This window comes from Pleurodeles waltl, chromosome 3_1 (genome assembly GCF_031143425.1).
Source record: "Pleurodeles waltl isolate 20211129_DDA chromosome 3_1, aPleWal1.hap1.20221129, whole genome shotgun sequence".
NCBI lineage: Eukaryota > Metazoa > Chordata > Amphibia > Caudata > Salamandridae > Pleurodeles > Pleurodeles waltl.
This window is the reverse complement of record NC_090440.1, coordinates 1,950,783,291-1,950,806,794: the sequence shown is the minus strand read 5'-3', so window position 1 is coordinate 1,950,806,794 and position 23,504 is coordinate 1,950,783,291. Positions and strand designations below refer to the sequence as shown.

The window sequence follows — 23,504 nt, the reverse complement described above, 5'->3', positions numbered from 1 at the left end:
GAAGGGCTAACACTGTGCTCAATGAGTAGGGACCGACCACGGTTATACTTGGAGTGCTCCATATTTCGGGACGAGACATCTTCTCAATCACTCATCTCGGTTTACGGCCTGAAATTCCATGTGGACAATGGCTTCTTCTGTGCCTTGCCCTAGTTTCATCCCCTTGGGACTCTTCTTTTGTTTGTCGGGAAATGGCACACCGAGCTTCTGTTGATCCTCATTCAGCAAGGAGTCACCACGAAACCCAACCCTCTCACCCCAGGCACTTCCTAGGCACCGAGCTGGCACAGTGCAGAGCTCGTAGCTTGAATTCAACCCTTACTGAGGGCTCTGCACCATACAAAGAGTCAAACTCATTGTTTTCTGAAATCTATAGAAGTCTGAACGTACTTAACGTCCGATTGCGCCCATTTGTAAAGGCGTTTGCTACAGATTATTTGGGTTAGAGAATGCTTGATCATTTAGACAAGAATAGATCACCTCTACTCTGTAGCACATCAAATAGTACAAGTTGTAGCCTACCTCTTCCATGCTTCCAGCTCACTCTAGTAAGTGGCACAGTGGCATACAGTGCAGGACATAGCACTCCTAGCAACAACTTTTCATTTCTCAGTGCAGGGATTCTTTTTTTCCCCCACAACTTTTAGACTCCTTACAAAGAAGCAACTACTTCCACTATGATGGGAATGTATTTTATTTTGTCTGTTAAATGTTTAGGGAGAAAAGTAGCATTATTACCTAGAACACCAATAGAAGGGTCATCCTCAGAATCCAATAACACAAATGCCTCAACCAGATCTATGACATTTGGATACAAAAACTAAAGGGTCAGAGAAAAGAGAAACTCACCAGCCTGATGTTGTCCTCTGGGCGGAGAAGCGTGAACATTGCCTGGAGGTGCTGCTGAAGGTCCCCTGAAACAAGCAAGACAAAGTGTCAGGGATGCGGACCCTCGTGCATTTGTGTTTCTTAGGAACAAAGTTTCTGCTAAATGTAGACATCAGTGAAACACAACTCCAAGATTTGGAAACTATAATCACCGTGCACAAACTGTTATTTTATTGAGAACAAATATATCTACCACCGAATAGAGTTGGTTTCATTGCCTTTTTCAAAATACATCAGTGCTTTCTTGGAATCCCATTTTAAATCTTTTCCAAAAGAACACGGTATGTAACACGCAACATACTGCTCAATACAGAGTTCGATCGACAAGGTTTTCTCATCTTAAGGTACAGCAGTACCATGTCACCAATGCCAATGATACTGCCCTTAGAGCTACTATTACACAATGTAGTGCAAGACTAATAGTAATAACATGCGTACAGAAACTACAGCTACTTGTGTCAGTACCAACACCTATCGACAAATCCAGGACTACTATTAACTATAACCAGCTCTACTGATACAAGTATTATCACTTTTACTGTCACCACTGTTCCACCTCATACTACTACTGCTAGTACTACTGTAATTACTTCTAGGACTATTCATACTGCTTCTTTAAAAAGTGGTCCAGCTACTACTAATACTACTGCAAGAAACCTCAACCTCAAGTAATTCTTATTATAATATATTACATATTACATGTACTACTACCAGTGCTATGCGCGTAGTGATCCAACCACTGTGTTGCCAATACCAATTGAAGATCTAACCCTATTACTACCAACATTAAATCTACAAGCTTTCAGTAGGGACAGAAGTCCAGTTACCACTATCCTAGTAGAAACTGCCCTGTGCTTGAAAGCTTTTCCACAGTGCCGCTGAAAAGGTAAGGATGAGTCAGAAACTGTATGTAGGTTACTCTACGAAACTGTACGTAAAGTCTATTCACTGAAATGGAACTTAATTAGTTGACTCAATACCGCAAAACCAGTGCGAGCAGAATCTCCTGTGGTCTAACTTAAATCTAGTTAAACATGGTCATGAAAATCATGTCCATTTTAATTTTATGAAATTTAGTGTCGTACTGTTTTTGCAAAATGGGTGAATCAGACAGGTTGGTCTAATAAAAAAATGTAAACAAAAACCTGCCAAATTCTTGCCCTCATACAAACAGAAAAAATAAAAGCATTTGATCAAGAGAGCCACCAAATGAAGGGCTGGGAGTTACAATTATGCTGTAAATGGATTTTGTAGAGTAAGTAAGATCCCAATGCTGCGAGTAAAACATCTTCATCTATAAGTGACACTGTGATACGGTAATAGGAGAATTCCTATGTTTTTACTTTGAAAGCACAACCCATATTACGATAAAACTGAAACTGTTACGCAGATCTTGCCCTGTTTAGAAGCAACAGAAACCTAGTCAACCAAAAGTCTTATACCATTCTAATTACCCCCACACAGGCTTTTGTAGGTTTGGAGTAACGAAAGAACCCTCTCTCCAAGGAGAATATACCTGCACCTGGCCAGATGCAGCAATGATATGACTGCTGGCAACACAATCTGTTTTAGGGTTTGTAAAGCATGTTTTCTGTGCCCAGGCGTGATGCCTATTACTCCCTAACCCCAGATGCTGGCACTGCGAGATGTGCCTGTAAATACTGGTTGCTCAATTTTATGGAGCTCAGATGTGCCCAACATAGGCATGTACATACTTCTGTATATGACCACGATTCTCAAAAATAATACCCAGCTTTACCTTATTTTGCTCATCGGGGAATGCCCAGCCTCCCAAACCGAATACACAAAGCTTTGCACTAACACTGCATTGGCTAGTTTGCTTGGGAAAAAGACTAAAACTGATACAATTGGAAACGCTCGATCAAGACATTCAAAAGTGAAATATGGATTACAGTCTCAAGATGTTGAGAAAATTATGTAACTAGCGAGGCTCTGAAATTACATTTTTGAAGTATGAAAACTGTTGGCCTCTCCGTATAAGACATTGTACCTGAATTGTGTGCTGGTCTTGCCCAGTCTCTATAATGCTGTCCCCATAAGAAGACAGAGAAAAAGCCGAACAATAATGGGCTATGGACTGAAGCAAAATCCCTCTGGGGGTATGTAAGTGTCAGATGAGTGGAACAGAAACCCTTGCTCATGAAGAAGACACCTCATCTGCACCAAGAGATGAGACAGCCACTCCACATAGTGAGCACACCCCTGTATGTGTCTTAGCACATCTATCCCAGTGTATGTCATTGGATTGCCGCCGCTCCCCCTACCAACTTAATTCACAGACCCTTTTATGGCCTGTTGCTTCTATACCCACTTCCCTAGGATCAAGGACAGTGCCAAGTCTCCACTATTTGGCATGTGGATATAGAAGTAAGACCCCTAAACCAGTGCAGAAACATTAGGAGCCCCAATAAATTAGATCACTTTCACAGAATTCCATGTCATCTAGTTAGCAAATGAAAAATATTTTGCTCAATATAAAAATGGTCATCTAAGATACTTTAATCTGAAATGTATGTCAGCACTTCGTAATCGATACTAATGATGCCTTTAGCTCTACTAATATCCCCTTCTCCCCCACCCCGGACAAACATGACTATGCACTCCATGGTGTGGCCCAAGCTTACTGACCTCTGTGCCTCATGACATACATCTGCTGCATCAAGACCAACTGTACTGCAGTACCTACGTCCTTGTGGAAGATGTCTGGGCTACGAAACCTGATCAGTTGGCTAATCCAAGAACTCCTCATGACACTCGTACAGGAAAATCTCAGCTACAACAGTCAGACTGAAGTATTGGTCGCAGATGTGTCCATTATACATATCAAACCAATACTGGAAGCAACAATAACCTCTGGACATTGGTCCACTCATATTAACTTGCATTGAACATTGATTATCTTTGATTTGGACTTGGGGCGTATTTTTAAAGAGAGTCAAGATGAATGAAATATCTACAATGAATACCCCATGGAATACTTACCATTATCATCATCTGAGTATTCCCATGTAAGCAACATCAGAAACCATCATGCACCTCAATGTGAAACAACGTCTGCACGCTGGACAGCTTCAGCGCTATCCACAGTGCTGACAATCCATTTGACAACACTGGCCAATGCTTCCTGTTAGAGGTTTCTTGCCGAAGTTCGGAACGGTGTACGAGCCACTACCCGATGGTTAGGACTGGAAATATTGGTCAGCCACAATGGTTTCTAATTTGCACTGTTGTATGCAAGCAAAACGTGAGACCACATGTGTGACAGACAATTGTAGAGAAGTAAGCAGAAGGGAAGACTTGGTGAGTCTCAGGGCTCTGTTTCTGTCACCATAAAACTCCAAAGCTACTAAAAGTGTATCGTCGACCACTAAGTAAAAGTAAGGCCAACTTTTCTGGGTGGGCTTGTAGTTTCTTTCGAGGATTAGTGACATGGCCAATTATGGATTTGTGTTCCTGTAGATTCAACTCTTCAACTGTTACCAAATTGAAGTGTAAAACGCTGCTGTTTTTCTACAGTAGTTCTTCACTCGTCAATTTCCAAATGTTGATAGTAACAAATTCATGGAACAGGGTACGATAAGGGTAAAGTTGCAAAGGTCCTATGTGAGCTAACAAGCCCAGCCTTTTTCAAGTATGTATAACAAAAACATTCATTAATTTACATAAAGAGCTGGGCACCCAGATCTGGAACCAGTGAGGGTGTAAGTGACAGACCCGCTTGCATCAATATGTCAACCTGCTCTGTCCACCCTATCCAATGCACATCATGCACTAAGGAGGCTTTGCTACTGGCACAACAAAGTCCAAGAAAACAGAAGTAAATATTCCACCACTAACCTCCCTGTAGTCAAGACTGCTTTAAGGGAATTCCCACTGCACACTTTATCCCCCTTATGACATATCGGCCCAATGGCTCACTCATCCGGTACTTTCTGAGGACCATGCAAGTGAAAGGGAACCTGATTACTGTGCGATTGTGACACCCTTAAAGAACTTTAGTCAGACACCTGATCCGGGCAACTGCCCCATAATGTAATGAAGGCTGGGAATGTCATTAAAACCCTAGGGTACAGGCATTTTGTTAAGGCCCAACATATGCCAGATGTACGCAACCAAACATACGGCAAGTTTGAAAATGGAAACATGATCAGTCACACACCCTCCTGGCACGACTGATCAAGTATCTAATTGCAAACTTTATGTTACCACAGTAGTGGGAAAAGTTTGAAAATTCTTAGAAAGGACCTCACTAGGAAGCTGAGGGCGGGGTGCTGGAAACTGCATAATACTTGTACCTGAAAACCAACAGGTCCAGGTAGGAACACGTCTCTTGGGCAACTCTACTGATCTATATGGTGAACTACTGCAGCAGGAGCTATACGACTGAGAAGGATCACTGAAACTAGGTCACCCAAATGTTTAACAGGCTCAGAGATCACAGTGCATCTTCATTTGTTATGGTTGAGAGGCTCGGAAGCCAGAATGTCTTAAAAAGGTACCCGCCAACAGCATTAGTACCAGCAAAGTGGCCAGAGGTGACCTGGGGAGTACGCAATAGACAGAGCAAGAGATCAGACAGGCTTTCACTTACTCATGATGTACATCATGTACAGGGCCGTCAGCAGCCAAGCCTAACTTTACATAGTATTCAGGGTCACCAACCTGCTTCCCAATGTGCTTAGAGGTCAACTGCACAAAATAGGTGGAACTGAGAGGAGGCCATGCCTCTGGAGTCCACGGATCAGAGTACGGCAAATCACATACCCAGAATTAGGAGCCAGTTACACTACGAAGTAATTCTGGAAATCCACAAACCGAAGAGAACAAATGGAATTCGAGTGTGTTGCTTAATTAAAGATGCTCATAACCAACGTCAAAAAGAGATAAGGCAGAAAGGCTGAGCCAAGAATCAAATCTACTACATGCAGGTCAAACATGTTTTCAAGTGGGTACACAACCCACGGAGCCATTTCATCCGCTGTTGCCTGAACACTTTTTCTGGTACAACAATAATTTGCTTACTCAGAAGTGCTCACTAGACACCAAAATGGCTTTTGAGAGCATGTAGCTGTTGTGAACGGTGCAGGCTAGGACAATATTTTCTCTGAATGCTCATCTCTTATGTCATGTGAGAGTACACTGAAACACCCATAGCAAGTTTTTAAACATTTTACTGAAGAACCCGGATGCAACAACCGCCTTCATACAAGATCTGGTTTCCCCGATGAGGCTGCTAATAAGGGTGGCTATTGTGAAGGCATCTTTTTGGGGTGTTCTATGTAGCACTAATATGCTCTTTAATATGCTGCTTTGCACTATGTGGCTAATCTCCGATGTTCAACGCTTATTCCCTCTGGTTCGTGAGTTCTGGTAGGTGGTGGGGGAAGAGCTGATGGGCTGACACAGAGCAGTAGGAAGCTGGAAGAGCTCTCGCATACGAGGCTGCGTGCAGCCTGGCGGCGCCTGATAATTTCTCCTTCTGCCTCAGAGCTGAAGCAGGTTATCTTTCCTCCACTCAAACACTCTGGCATTTTTCCCGACAGTCACCGGGCTTCTGCACAGGCACAGCTAAATGCTTAGGTGCTCACGCTAGATCCACCTGCTGCAGAAACGTGATAACGTAAATGGAGCAGGTTGGGTTAGCGCATTAGTCCCTTGTAGAGTTGCTGGGGTTGGACATGAAGGGCCGCAATCCTGAGCAGTGAGGACCTGCGACCTGCAGAGACCCTCCCATTCGCCAAGTATCCTCATACTGTTGTGTCTGCAGAGCACGCTTGCTCTCCAGCATCCCCTGGCTGACTTTAACAGCTTACTCCCCATGGCTGGGCGAAAGGCTATTTTTAGGACTGTTCCACGTCATTCCTGCCTTATAATTCTACTTTATACCTCAATATTGACCCCTCTTCCATGGTCTTGAGCCACTGGTCCTCAAACCTTTCAGGAAGGCCGAGCTCTTCGAAATGGCCGGTAGGTCCTGGGAGCGCGAGCCCGGGCGATGCACCCTCAAGTATGAATCGGGCGTCATGGGCGGCCCCAGAGTAGCACAGGACCTCGCAGACGAGAACCCGTCAGGGTCACTTGCATGTGCGTAAACAGGACTAAGAAGTCCTCCACATGACACCTGGAGCCTGCTCCTTCGGCAGCGGCATGTACCATTCAAAGGCGAGTAGCGGAGTGTTTGATGATTCCATAGGTATCGACTTCAATAATCACAGGATGAGAAGTCCTTTCGTGACAAGGGGAAGCGTGGCGGTACATACAAGACAAACCAACCAGTGCTTTCTGCGATCAGCGAAGCATATGCAAGAAGTAGTCGTGAATTAGTAACGTTCTAGCAAAGCCACAGCACGACTGTTTTTAAGAAATCATTCAAATCTCAACCAAACGTGAGAAAATGGCCAACAATTCAGTCGAGTTAATGTCCAGAAAGTAATTAAAACGTAAATCCGAAGAAAATGACAAAAAGGAGGGGACGCACACACACGTAAAACAAGCACTGATAAAGCCAAAAAGGTCTGGTGCTGGTAACCATCATTTTTTACTTGATCAAGGATTATTTTGGCAAGTTTTTGCAAAAATATGGGAAAGCTAATGGGGCCCCGGCAATCAAAAAAAAAAAAAAAAAAAAAAAAAAACTTTTTTTTTTTAATCTCAAAAAGCAAACATTGCCACAGTAGTCTTGGCACTGAAGGGAGCTAATTTGTGTGCGTTTGCGATCATTGTGGATTGTTAAATCAAAAAGGTCCAGGATAATTCAGACCTAAAAAGTGGTCTGTTAATTGTGATTTAATAAGATTTAAAGAAAAAACAACTATGTCAAATCTGCAGAGGCTTATTATAGAAAATTACAAGTATGCTAGTCTGAGAAACGGTTTTAGGCAGGCACCTTTGCCTTCTTGTTCTAACAGTGCTTATGCCACTATGAACTGATTTAATGTGCTTTAAGTCAACAGCAGACGGAGAATGGGAGACAGCCGCAAAAAGGACTGCTGTGAATGAGATGAACAAAAAATGGGCTGGGAAGGATGGTTTGGCTACTATAGTTTCGAGTAAGAGATTGTTTTTAAAGACTCTCCTGCATTTCAAATGCTAAAATGTATGTGAAATGATGCTTAAGGTTTGTTAGTACAGCGATGAAATATTTCTTTTTATACTTATAAATAACATACAGGGATTCCTCAGCAGTGATCAAAAACCTAAGAACATATGAATTCCAACTGGCAACATTTAACGGTGTGGCAGGGAGGAAACGTGTGGCACAGGTGTACAGCGTTAGAGAAAAATAGTGACAGTTTCTCAGGGTGGGAAAAGACACGTGGTATGGATTTATAAGTAGGATGAAAAGTGTGGCACAGATCTACAGGGCAGCACTACTTATGCTGAAGGAAAGTGCACCACAGATCTATGACCTGAAGGAAAACTAAAGTACTGATTTAGGAAGTGGGCAGAAAAGTGTGGTACCGTACTAGGGAATGAAGGAAAACTGTAGCACAGGATTCCTGAGGCAGTCAGGGACCTTAGGGTGAGGAGGAAGTAATGTATAAATCTAGGGAGCAGAAGGAAATGTGTGGCACCAGACTCCATTGCAGGGGAAGGCGTGTTTCGCAAATGTACAGGGCGGAAAGTGCGGCGTGGGTCTACAGAAAGGAATAAGTCTACAGGGTGGGAAGAGACGAGTGAAACAGGTCTACAGGAGAGATGGAAAGTGTGGCACGCATGTACAGCCTAAAGGAAAAGTGTGGCATAGTTCATTTGGGAATGGATGACAAAGTGGAGAAGTGCAGTACAGGGTTTATCATTGGAAGGAAAAGCTGGACACAAGCTTCCAGAGAGACACATGAGGTACTAGAAGGGGTCGACATTACTTCACATTTGCAACAAATAAATGGGTGCTATTGCAGCAGAGGCAAGGGACGTGTACCACCTCTCTCACACTGGATGCTGGATCCGCATCAAGATGCTTAGACTCCTGCGGTGTTGCTCTTGCCAATGGTGGCTCACGTCCCTAACCCTGAAACTGCTCAGTACCTCCCCTCCCCCCCCAAACAATACTGCAGGTAGCCAGAAGAACATTAAGGCATGCAGCGATGACCCGGTGGGCTGCCTGCGGTGCGTTTATTGCATTACCTGCATGTTTGTTGCGTCGGTGGCTGATTCTGGGTGTAGATGAGCCATTTCCTCGTGGTAGAAAGAGGGCTGCTCCTTTCACAGTGAGAAAACTTTCGCTGATGCTGGAAGGGAAAGAAAAGAAAGCGGTCAGCATCAAGGGTTCTAACCCGCTGTAAGGCAAACCGTGGCATTTAACACTAGAAAGGCATCTCCAACTGCACTACTCATTGTATCACTGCACAGTTTATCTGAAACTCAGGGCCCAAGAAAGGGGTTAATCCGCAGGCAATGTCTGGCTCCATCCAGTGCAAGAGGGCTGAATTGTAAGAGATGGATTTTATATCATTTTGATTAAAATCTCACTGTGTTGTGCAATTGCATTAAGCCCCACCCCAAAATAGTCAAGCTCAGTCCGCCACGAGGGAGCCATGATGAGAGCAAACTGTGAAGTTACATTCAAACAATAAGTCTGCTGATAATTCCGATGATGATCTGCTTTATATGCATGCAAGTCATACATGGTGACAGGGTGTACTCAGGTTGTCAGTAGGCGGTTATTAATGCTCACCAAAAAATGCTCTCACGGAATTAGAAAAATTAGACCAGTTATCCATAAGTTGAGGTTTGCATGACAAAGAAAACTATGCATGTCTACAATAGAAAATCCTGATCAATGCCAGGAGGAATCATAAGTAGAGATCCGGTCCAAATATCATTGAACAACGTGCTGAAAAGTAGTACCACTCTGCTGAAGATGCAGAATGATGCAGTGAAACCCAGAAAAGAAAGATACCACTGAACAAGGAATTCAATGAAATGAGACTTTAGAGTAGCACCATGTTTCATTGTAGACTCCCTCAAGGATGACAAAACCTCCAGACGCGCCATATGGCACAATATAGACAACACCCGAGCCTCACAATATTCGAGGTAGGGACTGGTCAAAGTTGTACAATAGGACAAGAGAGACCTTATTACACCCAGTAACCTACACATGCCACAAAATACAGCATGAATGACCCCAGATGTCTCACAATCTAGTGACGAACGTCAGTATCGGTGATACGGGCTACTCACAAAAGCGCAAGTGGTGGTAACATACAACTATACCAACAGAAGCATAACTACAGCATGAAACAGACTGCATCCAAGTCTCATACAACCCTCACGCAAACATTATTATGTGATGTGGATGGTCACAGAAGTCCTGTACAATGGCTTGAGCACAGTGCCACATTCCATTACCAACATCTGTATGTATCACATACAGAGACTTTTCCCTGAGAGAAGACATTACAGGCTGCAGCCAATCCTATGTGCTGCAGTGGGAGCCAGCTAGCCAGTGAGGGGGCATCGCACCACGCATTCGGCTCAGGCGGCATACAGGCCTGTAAGGGCAGAGGCCCTATCCCACAATAACGGCGGATTCAGGTTCATACAGACAACGCAACAACTCCTGGATAACGGGAAACAACGTCCAATATGTAGCTAAGAGGTCTGCTTTTTATCTTTTTTTTTTTTTAAGAAAAAGTTGTAGAATTCCAAGAAGCATGTCATGGCAGAAGAGCAAAACAAGACCAAAATGTTCAAATGAAATTTGAGTGAGGACGCGTGATTCAGAAATGTTTCTGCACAGCTGTGCATTCCAGTCTGCAAAGATTCCAGTGGCTCGGTTTACGCCTTACCAACAACAGGAGCAAGAAACAGCAGCCCGACTTCCAAATACCTAGTCAGAAATCAAGCTCCCAGCCGAGAAGCTGTACAGAGAAAGACAATGATTTCTTTAGTACAAACGGCATAATAATTAACTAAGTTCGATTACTTAAAATATGGAGTTAGAATTATTCGCGATAAAATAAAAGTGAACTACGGCTATTAAAACAGTGTACTTCAAAAACAGTACTGTCTGTGGAGTTGGTTAATGAACATCTATTGTTAAAACTCAAAGTACGCATTTGATGAGCACGGGAAGATGAAAGGCCAGGTCAGACCTGCACTCTCCAAACAGATCACTGCAAAGACCGCTCACACCAATGGACTGTCCACCGCCCGCATGGGAAGGCTTTCCTTGCTCGTCGTTCCGGGGCTTACCTCTTTCTCACAACAGCAAGGCATCGGGCGTGGCTGCAGCGTCGTGCATGTTCAGGTGCATAACCTTCGAGCCAGCTCTTTCGGGTGGCGCATCATCAGAGAGCTGCCCCCAGAAGCAGCTATCTACTCCTAGAACCGAGAGGCCCTGGGACATAGCCTGCTAGCATTGCCACGTTCAATGAACAGACTGACTCAGCGTGCCTGCAAGGGATGGCGCTCAGGTGCTTCAAGTCGTCAGCCTGTTCAAGTATTATACACACTGAAGTGCCGCCAGCATATCACCAGCAAGACCTAAACAACAAAAAGGGTTTTTTTTTTTCCAGGCACAACTTGACCTTGCTTGCAAACAGCTGCTCGGGGGTCAGAGCAGCCAATGCAGGCTATGCCACAACCTGTGGATTTTACAGGTCTCACCTACAGACACTTAATAACAGTGTGTGTGTGTGTGTGTGTGTGTGTGAGAGAAAGGCCTCTAGGGGACCATACAAAAAAGCTATCCTCAGTTTCATAGTTTAATTGTATGCTTTTTTGTTTAACCCCGCCCCCCCCTCCCCTCCCATGGAGGATAGCCTCTATACCATCCTTGTGAAAGGATGACCTGTACGCTTCCACCGCTCACATTTAAAGAAACTGCTTCTTTCTTTTTAGGGTCGAGCCTGCGTTGCATGCGCTCGCGGATGCGTATCGCAGCGAGACGCTTTAGTATTTAGAAAAGGGCTCGGAGCCCTGTCAACTTCACGTCAGTGTTTTTTATTGGTCCGTGGGCTTGCCTAATAAAATCTGCTTGCTTTCATTAGTTCGAGGCATCCATACGTCATGCCTTTTCCAGTGGCTAGCCCTCCTCGAGCGCAGCGACCAAGTACAGAAAACATGCGAGGCTCGCTGTTTTCCTTAGGGCTCGTGGACTTCTTTTTCTTTAATTTAAGAGCGCGATCTCGCTTGGCAGAATTCGAGCGCTTTACATAGTAAATTTCACTTTTTCGTGTTATGTACATAAATGCACTTTTGCCCGATAAGTGAAAAGTCGGGTTAGGAGTTTACAATGCGATCAGCTCTAACATGAGCAAACGCGAGATCCGTTGCATTGTAAATGCTTGTTCATTAAGCTCTCAATGCCAGCATGTGTTTTCTTGGTTTTCAGTGTACTGCCCCTCCCTTCGAATACCTCCCCTTCACCTAACCAGACCCCTCCCCCACTGCTCCAACTGTCTGCCATCTTGGATTTTGGCAAAAATGTCATGCATCATTCTGCTGGTAAGCAAGCGAGAGGGGACATCTGCACACGCCATGAATGCCAGCAGCAGCTGAGACTTTTAGCTGATGCTGCACAGCATCAGGAAAAAATACCATTGGCACCCTATAGCAAAAACAATCATCATTGGAGAGGCTGTACAAAGTAAGTGTTTCGACCGAGTTCAGGCCATGAAGTACTACAAACTGATCAATGAGTACCTCTTGCTGGGTTCATGATCATTTTAAAAACACAACCAAATGAAGCCCTCTACTTAAGGGCGAGGTTCTCCGATCTGACAACATTTAACCAGGCAAGAGACATTTAAAATGTAGCTTTACGGTGCTAGGCACACACAGCACCTGGCTCAATGACCAGCTCCTGCTTCAAGAGCCAAGTGTTTCTCAAGCGGATTTCTGATTTTATAGGAGACGAAAAAGGGATGTTGTGTCAGAAGGAAAAGGCTTCTGAAGACTGGGTGCTTGCAAGCAGATGTTTTCTCGCAGGAAGATAAACAGACCAGATGGTGCCAACACCACTCAGGCATACACAAGATCCACTGAAAAAAATGAAGACTAGCCTAAAGATGTAAAGAGGAACAGTAGGACATTCATTGTGCACGTCTCGGCTGTGGAAAGCGAAGAAAGGCCGTCAGGCCCATCTAGCCAACGGACCCCAGTGGTCGCACCCGTACCACAGCGGCTTACCCGGGTTTCCCATGATACTGCCTCGCCCATCTTAAGTTTCCAGTAAGACAGAAGTGTGCAGGACCATCATAAATGCAGAAGAAATGATAGACAGGGAAGAGCGTGCAACCAACTCCACTGGTACTACCTGGAAATATTTAACCGTCAAGGAACTAGGAGTATGGCGTCTGATTGATAAGTGGGCATTTGCATAGCAAGGGAAGTCACGCAGTCACCCACTGGCAGCTTTCGAATGGCTACTAAGGCTAACAGTGGCGAGTCTGAGGGGCACGGATCCGCAAAAGAGAGCCGAATCTAGGTCTATGAGGGACGGAGAGCCTGGCATCATGCTACGGTGAGGATGGCAGATGTTGATTGGAGCAGCAAACACCGTGACATCAGGATACAGAGAGAGGTACTAAGGAGAGACATATTCATATTTCAAGTCCCCTAGAGACAATCCATTCTCGGAACATCAAGCACAGGGCTGGACTGAAAGGACTAAAAAAAACTGTCCAAAACCTCCAAAGAAAGTGGAACAGTTTATCTTTCCTTTTCCCCGAATGTTCAATAACACACCTTCTCCATTATCGACCCTCTTTTCGCAATTTTTAATAAGGGATTTGGCCATTTTTAAAAGACTTTGATAACGTGTACAGTTATGAAAGGAACAAGGAAAGTCTGCGAACGAAGCTTAGAATAAAAACAAAACAAATATTCCAACAGAGATTTGGAGAGAATCGGCCGGACTCCGTGTTAGCCTGTTCCCAGAACCTTAGTTATAGGGGTCACTTAGAGCTCCCAGGTTAAACTGCATGTGGCCACACTTACACGGATGCAGAGAACCAGTCCTGAAATAGACAACGATACCTGGAAGAGCGGCCAAGGCGAACCTCATGCTGGCGTGCGGTGTTAGGGTTCCCTCAGATACAGCTGAACACAAGGAGCATGGGAGGGTTGTGTTTAGGTTAGTGAGTGACGTGGGGATACTGGGAATGCCGCAGGGGGCAAGGAGACTATGGGGGGAAAAAAACACAATTTCCAAGAAACAAATATTCGTGCAGGAGACGAGACTAGCAAAGCAATGTAACCTCGCATCGATTTATGTCCCGGGGCCGAAAGGGCTTTAAGAGCATGGCGTCACGGCCTCCGCCCTGAGTGGAAAGGATGGCCACACCCAGAACTTCAAACACGCAGAGCAGTAGGGCCTACAGCAAACGTTCATGATTAATCCTAGCTTTGGGGTGTTATGTACCATTGAACTAAAGCCGTCCCGAGTTCAGGAACTTCAGCTAGCTTGAGTAGATGAGCCACTTTTATGCTTCTTCTTCGGCACTTGGGGCAGTTTCCCAACACCTATCAAATTCAAAGGAATGTTTAAAGTTTGTGCATCAGCATATCTAGCTGTTCAGGTGATGACGTTTCTGGGAACTGCTATGGACGACCAGGCAGGTAACACTTCAGAAAAGCTGTGAAAAGGGAACTGTGGGTAGACCAGTCTGTCATATCCATGGCAGGCATCTTTCTCCATTTTACAGATACCTTCTCGTATAAGGGGAACCCAGGGAGCTTTCTCCCAGGGAGGCGGGGGAAAGATATGTGTATCACTAAAACAACAACAACTACTCCACTGACTACTACTAGGCAGTAAAGGGGCCATGCAGTATCTCCATTTAAAGCAAACATGTCAACGGTCAGCTAGTTTCCTTGCCCATTGTCCATCTCCTGAATGGGTGTCCTGCAAAATGTTCCACAATGGACAGCTCTGCAAACATGCACAATGATGAAACAAAGTTCTAGATAGCCCATACTTCAGTTTCCCTTTCTACCCAAGTTTTTAGCTCGGCCTGCTGATTAAGTCACACAGCTAACAAGCATTAGCAAAGTCAATAGGTCTCACCTTGGGGACCTATTGGCTTTGCTAATGTCTTTGACAACGCAGTACAGCATTAAAAAAAAAAAAAAAAAAAAAAAAAAAAAAACATTGTGCCAATGCTTCATCGGCCAAAAGAAGAAAAAGAAAAGTGCAGTGGCATGGCTGTGTCATTTCGTAGGTAAGTCCCCTAGATGCGCCTATGAAAGGATTTAGGAGCCATTTATTTACCATTTACCGAACTAAAGATCTGGGAAGGCACTTATCTGTAAGACGGAAATGCCAGAAGCAATTTGCTAATTCACTCCCACCCACAAAATAAAAACAAAATAATAAAAATAATCAAAAAGCAGCAGGTTACAGAGAAGAGGCATGTGAAAACCAGAAAAAATGTTAAGGGGTAAAAAAAGATCTTGTTTGGTAAAGAAGGAAATGCAGCACACGAGGCAGAGATCATAAGATGGGGCAGGGGAGAAGCTCAAAGAGAAGCATGTGTGGGCAGAGAGCAACAGGGAGTGTGCGGGGTGGATATTTGGCGGGGGTGGGGGGGCACACGAGAGAGCTGGAAAGCAAACTGTAGTCTCCTGGAGTGCTTAACCAAATAGAAAAAAGTAGCTCCTTAACGGTGGAGAAATACAGGAGCCAATCAAACGGATGGTAAAGAGACTACGTTTGAGGTGAAGGACAAACACAAAAAGAACATAGAAAGTACCTGAATAAGACGTAAAAAGTTCCTCGTGACGGTAAAGGCAATCAACAGTAAGCAATGGGTGGGCAGGCTGTAAGCCACATTTAAGTTCTTGGTAAGCCCACAATAGGTCTTTTGCAACCAGACAGTGCAAGACCACGCCGCACATTTGGTACACCAGTGAGCTCTCAACTATTACACATGTTTCCGTCACATTAGCAGAAGGAAAAGAAGGCAACCTTGCAGTCCGCCAGCTGGCGCCTCAAGAGAACCAAACAACACACAACAAGCAAGCAGTGACAAATTACCATATTTAATTGGTTCATTTACACGGTGAGTATTAAGATCACTACAGATGCACAACAATACTTCTTGGAGGATACACGTCTGTAACTTTACAAGTTTTACACTCCATCTTCCACAAGATTCCCACAGTGGGAAGCTGGGGTCAGTGGTGTGAATTGTTTCTGTCCTAAGGGTTTGTGTACAGAGGACAGTAGAACTAGCAGGTAGGTAAGTGGTGGAAGTATGAAGCCTCTTTGTGCACTGGATCGTCCCCTAAATATCCTCTCAAGAAGTCACTGGTTCTGGTCTGGAAGGCGGATAAACCACACATTATCATTGTCAAGGCTCCAGGACCATCGCAGGCCGTGAAGTACCAGCAAACATTGCGACAAACTTCGAGGGATCCAGCACGGGAGACACTCGGGCCCCGACATATAACATAACATGGAAAATGTGACGCTAAATGAACCTGCTACGAGCTTCTCCTTTCCCTCCTTCTTGAGCACTTTGGTAATGACTTTCACCAGCTGTTTTGCTCCGAGTAACAGATGTTGGCGGATCCTCGGCCGCCCGCTGCACGCACACCTGCTGATGCCTTGCTTCAGCTCAGATTAGGTTCCAGTTCCCACAGCCTGGCTCAGCTTACCCCGAAATAGGCCCCTAACCAGAAAAACTGCACTTCCCTCAAGCACTGCAAAGAGAGGGGAGGCTCTAAAAACCTGAGGGGTCTGAACCGATCGGAGCTCGAGTGGCCAGGCGCCAACAGGCCGTGAACTTCAGTAAAAACGCTCCCAGCTGCAGGCGAAATTAGCTATTATTTCAGCTCGAACCAGAACACCAATAACAACCTTTGTTACAGGATTTGTTACCAGAGGTTTGTAGCTTCGTAGTACCCAAGTCACCCAGTCTTAAAATCAATGACATCTTAATTAGCTCAACTTTATAAAAGTTGAGCGGAGCATCTCGACATAAGTTAAACCAGTCAATACAACTCTAAATAGCAGATGCATTTAGATAAATAATGATGTGATTTTAAATAAGGTGCACCAGGACTCGGAGGAATCAAAGTCTTGTATATAAGTAGGCAGGATATAAATCAGCTGGTTGACAGGCCACGTAGATTACCGCAAAGACGTGAAAACAGGGTAGAACAGAAAGAAGCCGATGCGCTAGAAACTTACCGCACAATATAGTGTGCAGCGAAAGGCAGCTGAAAGACATCCGGCTGGAGGGCTGGTCATGATTTTAATTCCACTGCTCAACAACTGCTGAAAAGAAGCACTGGCAAAGAGAAATAAATGGCGCCTGTGTCAGAGCAGTTGGTTTTCACAACGTCTTTTAACCGTGTGAGCAATGCTGTGTGCTAAACGTTAGAAACAAATCTACGTGTAGCCGTGCTACACAACACGGCTAGACAACATTGTAAAAGCCAATAACTCCTGCAGAGGCGCGACCTACAGGCTTTGCCAATGCTTCTTTTATTTTGCTCTCTGCGTGAACTCTCAGAAGCTCGATCTTTCAGTTTTGGCCTGACTCCATTGTGTGACCATAATTTTATCTCTCTTCGACATCTATGAGCTTTTACGAGTGTATCTAAGTTTAAGGAACTGTTCGCCAAGTAAGGGGCTTTTCTTATCTACCTCTTTCAAAACCTTCCAGCCCAGGGCGCTTCAGACATCAGCAGGCTAGCTCGTATTCAAAAGCGCTTTGAGGTTTACGGTTTTTCCCCCGCAGTGTTTGCTGTAATACAATCATTGCTCGCGGTTCGTGTATCTGTTCTCCGAACACAACTCTTCAATTTGATGAAGTGTGCGCAGGGTTGGTGTACTTTTGAAGCCTTCTGCACTATCGTCAACCGCACTTCTCAGAAATGTTCACTGCCAAAAGACCAAAGAGCACGTGACCATAGGTACTGTTGTGAACTGTGCATATATAACACTGGCAGAAACTCATTATGTACATGCAAATCCGAGGTCAGCGCGCAAAGCTTCCTAAATGTAGCCTGGTGTGTTTACTTCTCTTTTCTAAAAGTCAAGATCATTGTGAAAATGCAATCTATGCAAAACAATTTCTCAAATGTTATTTGATCTGGAACGCTTACATTTGTGACCGTTAATTCATGAGATGGTGTGCGCATGTGAAACTACAGTGGCTGGATTAAATACCCCGTTGAATTACACCCATCTTCGCTCTTCTGCTACAAAGCCAGTTACCGTTCGCACCTCCGGACAGTTTACCATACCCCAGCGGTCTTCCATTCTACAAACACTACTCTGAAATTGCGCCCAAGTGATGCGGTGCTACAACTCCCAGAACACATTAAATTGTTAAAGTTTGAGTAATCTGGGGAGATTATGCATACACTTACTATATCTACTCATTGCGTTATGATGGGGTATCCGAGTATCTCGTGAGCCCATTACCTCACATCAACAGGTCGATCAAGGAATGGACAACGACAGAACCCAGTGTCACGCCGAGGGCACAGCGAAGCTCCCCCGCCTCTTGTTAATAAAGAGACCCTCACTGCTCACTCGCCGCGTTGTTTAATTGATGTACCAATCACTTTTCTGCATCAAAGTTTAAGGAACCAGCCCTGCGTCACAGGCTGTACTGAGACCACGGCAGACACCTTGGATTGGGCACTAGGCCTCTCATGGACACAGAGCAACGTGGCACAAGAATCGTAAATGGATACATGTGAATATGGCACTCAACAGAGAGAACTGTGAACACGGAATGTGGACGATTTGATATGGGCTAGTTTGGGATAACTTTAGCATTGTACTCACCATGAAAAATAAGAAAAACAAGGAAAAAAGATGCTATAGAGGGAACAGCAGGAAGAGGGAGGGGGGGGGGGGGGGGAGAACTAGTATCTCAACTTCAGGAGCAGCAAGCATCGGAAGTTTCAACTGGACTAGCCAATTAGGGTCACAGTCAGGGACAGCTTTGCTGCTTGGGCGGAGGGAGTCTACCCCCCCCCCCCCCCCCCCACACACACACAGAGCAGCTGCAAACCTTTAAAAATAAAAGGATAATAAACAATGTTTATTATCCTTTTATTTCTAAATAGGCGGGGCCATAGGGTGACAAGCAGCATGGGGTGTGCACAGAGCTCTCCCCCCAAGGACCATGTACGTTTCACCGGCCGTCTCCGGCCGGCCAAACACATGCGCACAAGCGCTCTCTCCAACCTGGCACTGGCTCTCAGTCTGCACTGGAGCGCCCAGCCAGGGGACTCCAGCCAATCATAACGCTGCTGTGAGCAGCGTCATGATTTGCACAGGGCAGGCTGGGAGCCTGTGCCTGCAGTGCACCGGACAGCGGTGAAGAAGTTCAGGTACTTTGTGTTTTTTGTTTACTTTATTACCCCCGCCCCCCACATTTTCAACTCACCAGCTCAGACTAGACACTGCAAAGAAGAGTGACAATGAAGCACACATATGGTAAGCAATGGAAGGGAACCAAGCTGTTTTTGTTAAGAATAGTGTCTCGCAAGCGAGATGCAGCTAGTGCATGTACCCTCAGGCTCGTACCTAAGAACAAAACCTGACTAACACTAAATGTATGTGACTTCTTCAGTCAAGTGTTCCATTCTAGCATTTACCTAACCCTCATACTTGCGTACACATATGATTGGTTTTGCACAGCAGTACCCACAATCATTGTAGTGCGCAGACTATAGGGACCTAAAGGTTGCAACGCTCACGACTCTTGCAAAGACTTTCTGCCGGGGGTGAAATTACATTTTGCTGCCCCCGCACCCATGACCCTCACCCCACCTCCCCTGCCTTAATAGGACTAATTTTGACGCTTGTGGGAGCCATCCAGGGCACTGTCAAGAGCCTGCCTTCCCCACCCTTTTCTTCATTAAAGGCTTTCACAGGTAGGTTCCTAGAACTGCCTTGTTGTGAAATAAACCTGGACACCGTCAGCACCGGAGAGTTTAGGGAGAACGATGCAAAGACCTTAGTCGGAATGGCACTAATGAGCTGCTGGGGAGATTAATGCTAGAAACATTTATACACCTTGTTGGTAGAATTACAACGGAACAGGGTTTGAGAAAAGCACTCTCCGCGCTGTATTTACTCGTCGGTCCTCTTCGGCCCTCCGTGCACTTTTGTACCTCAAGAACATGACACAGTGACGACGGTACATGGCCAGGATATGTTTCACAAGCAGATGGGGAAGTGGCTTCCCCGAAAGGTGAGTTGTTAAACCCGCAAGCAGATGAGACGATGTCAAAGTAGGAAGTGGTTTGGCGACGGCTGGTTCCGGTTCCTGTACGGCGCACGGTCAGTTTCGCAAGAGCGCGCGGAGCGTGAGAATGGGCCCGGCCTGCAGATGTTATTGCCGGCGAGGCCTGGGAGCGGCCGGCAGGGCACGAACATGGAGTTCTCAGAAAGGACGCTTCAGAGAACCTGCACAAGACGGTTCTTGTGGTTTCACTCGACCCCTCCTTACTCGCTGCGGTTGTGATTTCTGCGAAGTTTGGCACAGGGCTGCAGACGTCACTTTCGCGCCATCTTCCTTACCGACTGATGGGAACGGTGTGCAGGGCAGATCCCCGTCTCAAGAGATGCCCCTCCGGGCGCGGACACGGGGAGGTTGGACGAGCCTGGCGGAGCTGAGGTCGGCTGTTGTCAAAGACAAGTAGGACGAAAGCACATGACATTCTCAGGGGCACCGGCCTGTCCAGAAAATAACCCCATGTCCAAATTGCCAAACCCAATTCAGCAGAATGGGTTCGCATACATGGCGGAACGTTTCTCCAAGGGATATTTATCCGCCGTCAAGATGGGCTTTTTCTAACAATCAGAACTTTTGGTGTACCCCCTCCCAGCCCCACATGTAACACCAGCCCAGAGCCCTTGCGTAACGTTTTCCCTCTGGTCATGCACATGCTTCCAGTGAGACCCCCTGCGCGCGCACATTCCACTTTCAAAGCAGACCTTCAACAAGTTCTTTGCACGATTGACTTGATTGTATTGAGCAAACCGAGCGAAAAGGCAGTTCTAGAGGTATAGTTTTTAGCCGCAAACCTACACGACCGTTTAAAAGAATGAAAGAATCTTACGCCTGTCACATTATTTACGCATACATACTATCAGCAGAAACTCCCGTAATTGCAGTCTGATTTAAGGCAAACAACAGAAGTAGTATAACAAACATGGTTGCCCTAGCCCTCATCAAAAAGTGCATATGCTTGACTGGAATTAAATTCACGGTTTAAAAAGGAAAAACAGTTATATAACGGAATCCCGTTTATAATGCAAGGTCTAATGCTCTACTGACAACAATTCAAAGAATGTATAGCCAGCATAGCAATTACATCGAATATTATGGTGAAGCTATAGTTAATATTTTTTTCTGTTAAAATACACAGTAAAGCTGCAACGTAGTGGAACAGAGCAGTAGATTGAGCCGAGCACCATGTACTTAAAGTAAAGCTGAATAAGGCATTTGCCAATATTGATTGCCAATTCGAACCAAGGAGTCTGCAACGTCCTTGACACAGCAATACTACTAATTGAAAAAGAATACACATTTTTGTTCTAAAAATACATCCGATTCTGTGTCATAAAAACAGGCATCAGCAAAGCCAATAGTTTTACTTATGAGTAAGAGCGCTTTCTGTCTCATTCAAGGGTTTAGGCACTCAACTCAATAAGTCATTGTACATGTATTCTGTCACTCATGTTTTGACTCATGCACCCATTCATCAATCTGACTCCTTCCATTCATCCACTAACACAACTGCAATTAAATAACATAAGCAAGATAAATTAAAATAATAGAAGTAGAAAAAAGTAAAACATGCTACTCTAACGTATCAGGCATAAACTTGCAATAACTGGATTAAAAATAGCAGTGGTTGTCGGTATTGCAGGAGTATTGTGCATGGTGTATTGTTTTACCGTTTCTGCATGGCCTTCACTTCCAGAACCAACGTGTTGGCTATCTTGGAATGGTAAACTAGTGATAGACTATGGGCAACAGCATTCCATGATGGCGGACTAAGTTAGAAGAAATGCCAACGCAGAATGTGGTGCACTGCAGATGAAATGAGTGTCAAACATGCAACCTATTAACACTGTCTAGATAACTGTAATATCCTCTGAAGAAAAATATAAAAATTTGAGAAGCAAATAAAAGAGTAAGTATAAATGTAGAAAACTGAAGAACTGGCCAACCAGTCCCAACACTGAGCACATTCATTTTCAGGTGGATGTGCCCATGTGATCAGAACTGCCACTATTCATAGGGCAAGAGGGCCAGTGACTGATGTGGAATGAACCAATACCCCAAGAGGTATACTTATATGGAAGGAGGAAGTGTTTAAACAACACTCAGAGAGACCAATAGCATAATGTGGTTGACTTAAAGACCCTCCATATATCTACATGGAACCTCTATGTATCTATATGGATATGCTTATAAAGTTATGGGTCTGATTGTTTAATAAGAACATTTATGATTAAGGCAGTCAGCCCGGCATACGTATTGACTACTAAAAGCATATATTAAAGTCAATGGGCGTTCCAGGGTGAATTTGTATTGCTGTGTTTAAAGCCTACAGATAGGTATTTTGTTACATTAAATCTCACACTTTTTTTTACAATTACTTTATTACAAAATCCTGACAGACAGAAAAGCCTGTCAGGCCTTCTGAAGAGATTCTACTAAGAAATGCACCCACCAAGGGTTTGACAGAGGCGGGAAACCAATACCAAAACCCTTTCCTACAAAATGTAATCTGTGAGATTGCATGTAACAAAATACCTCTCCGTAGGCTTTAACAGGAGTATCAGCAATCCACCCTTTAATGCCTTTTTGATAACTTTCCATAATAAACAATTAGTTCTACAGCCTCTACCACTGGCTTGTAACCACAACCAACTCAGATCTACTGAGTCAGGCATAAACTTTCCGACAGACAACCATCAGGTATGTGGTAATAATATTAAAAATGTGCACACAATTACATTTCTAAAAAGAATATACAACCACTGCTATACGCCCATTAAGTTTCACCACAGTGCAAATCTTCCGCCTCCATGGTTGGCTCGAAGGAAGGTCACCAAAACCCTTCCCTACTAAGGTAATCTGTGAGATTCAGTGCACCAAAATACATGCTTTAGCACAGTGTGATGATAACCCAACCTTAAAATCCTATTGCTTTTAACACATGGTTTTTGCAATAAGTCAGGCCGACTTGCTTTGTCGTAACTTTTCACTAAAAACAGATCACTCTTAAGGAATCTGAATTAACTTTACCCAGTAAACTGATAAGGTTTACAGACTTTACCATTGGCTTGATACTATAACTAACACAGGCTTACTGATGTGTGCATAAACTGGCAACCATTAGGCAATACGGTCATAAAAGTGCAAAATACGTACAGAATTAGAGATGGCAAAATAACATACATCCCCTCTAAAAAGGGTCTAACAAGAATCTTGACACTAAAAATCTTCCTCTCCCACAGTTTGTCAGAGAGGGTGACCAACACTAAAAACAAAACTGCCTAGTATGGTAATTTGGGATGTTACATGTAACCAAATACTGGTCTACAGCCTGCAACACCGTGTGATAACAATAAAGGCCTATTGGCGTTAACAAATCAG

The 23,504-nt window shown here is 44.6% G+C and overlaps 1 protein-coding gene across 4 annotated transcripts in view; it reads right to left on the bottom strand.

Moving 5' to 3' along the window:
• SSH2 (slingshot protein phosphatase 2) overlaps positions 1–23,504 on the bottom strand; it is a 506,736-nt gene that overhangs the window by 60,549 nt on the left and 422,683 nt on the right. For all 4 annotated transcript variants that reach the window (XM_069226266.1, XM_069226264.1, XM_069226265.1 and 1 more), the window contains 2 exons: positions 9,037–9,140; positions 850–914 (listed from right to left, as the gene is read on the bottom strand). In XM_069226266.1, the coding sequence (XP_069082367.1) occupies positions 850–914; positions 9,037–9,140 (169 nt within the window). The remainder of the gene's footprint in view (positions 1–849; positions 915–9,036; positions 9,141–23,504) is intronic.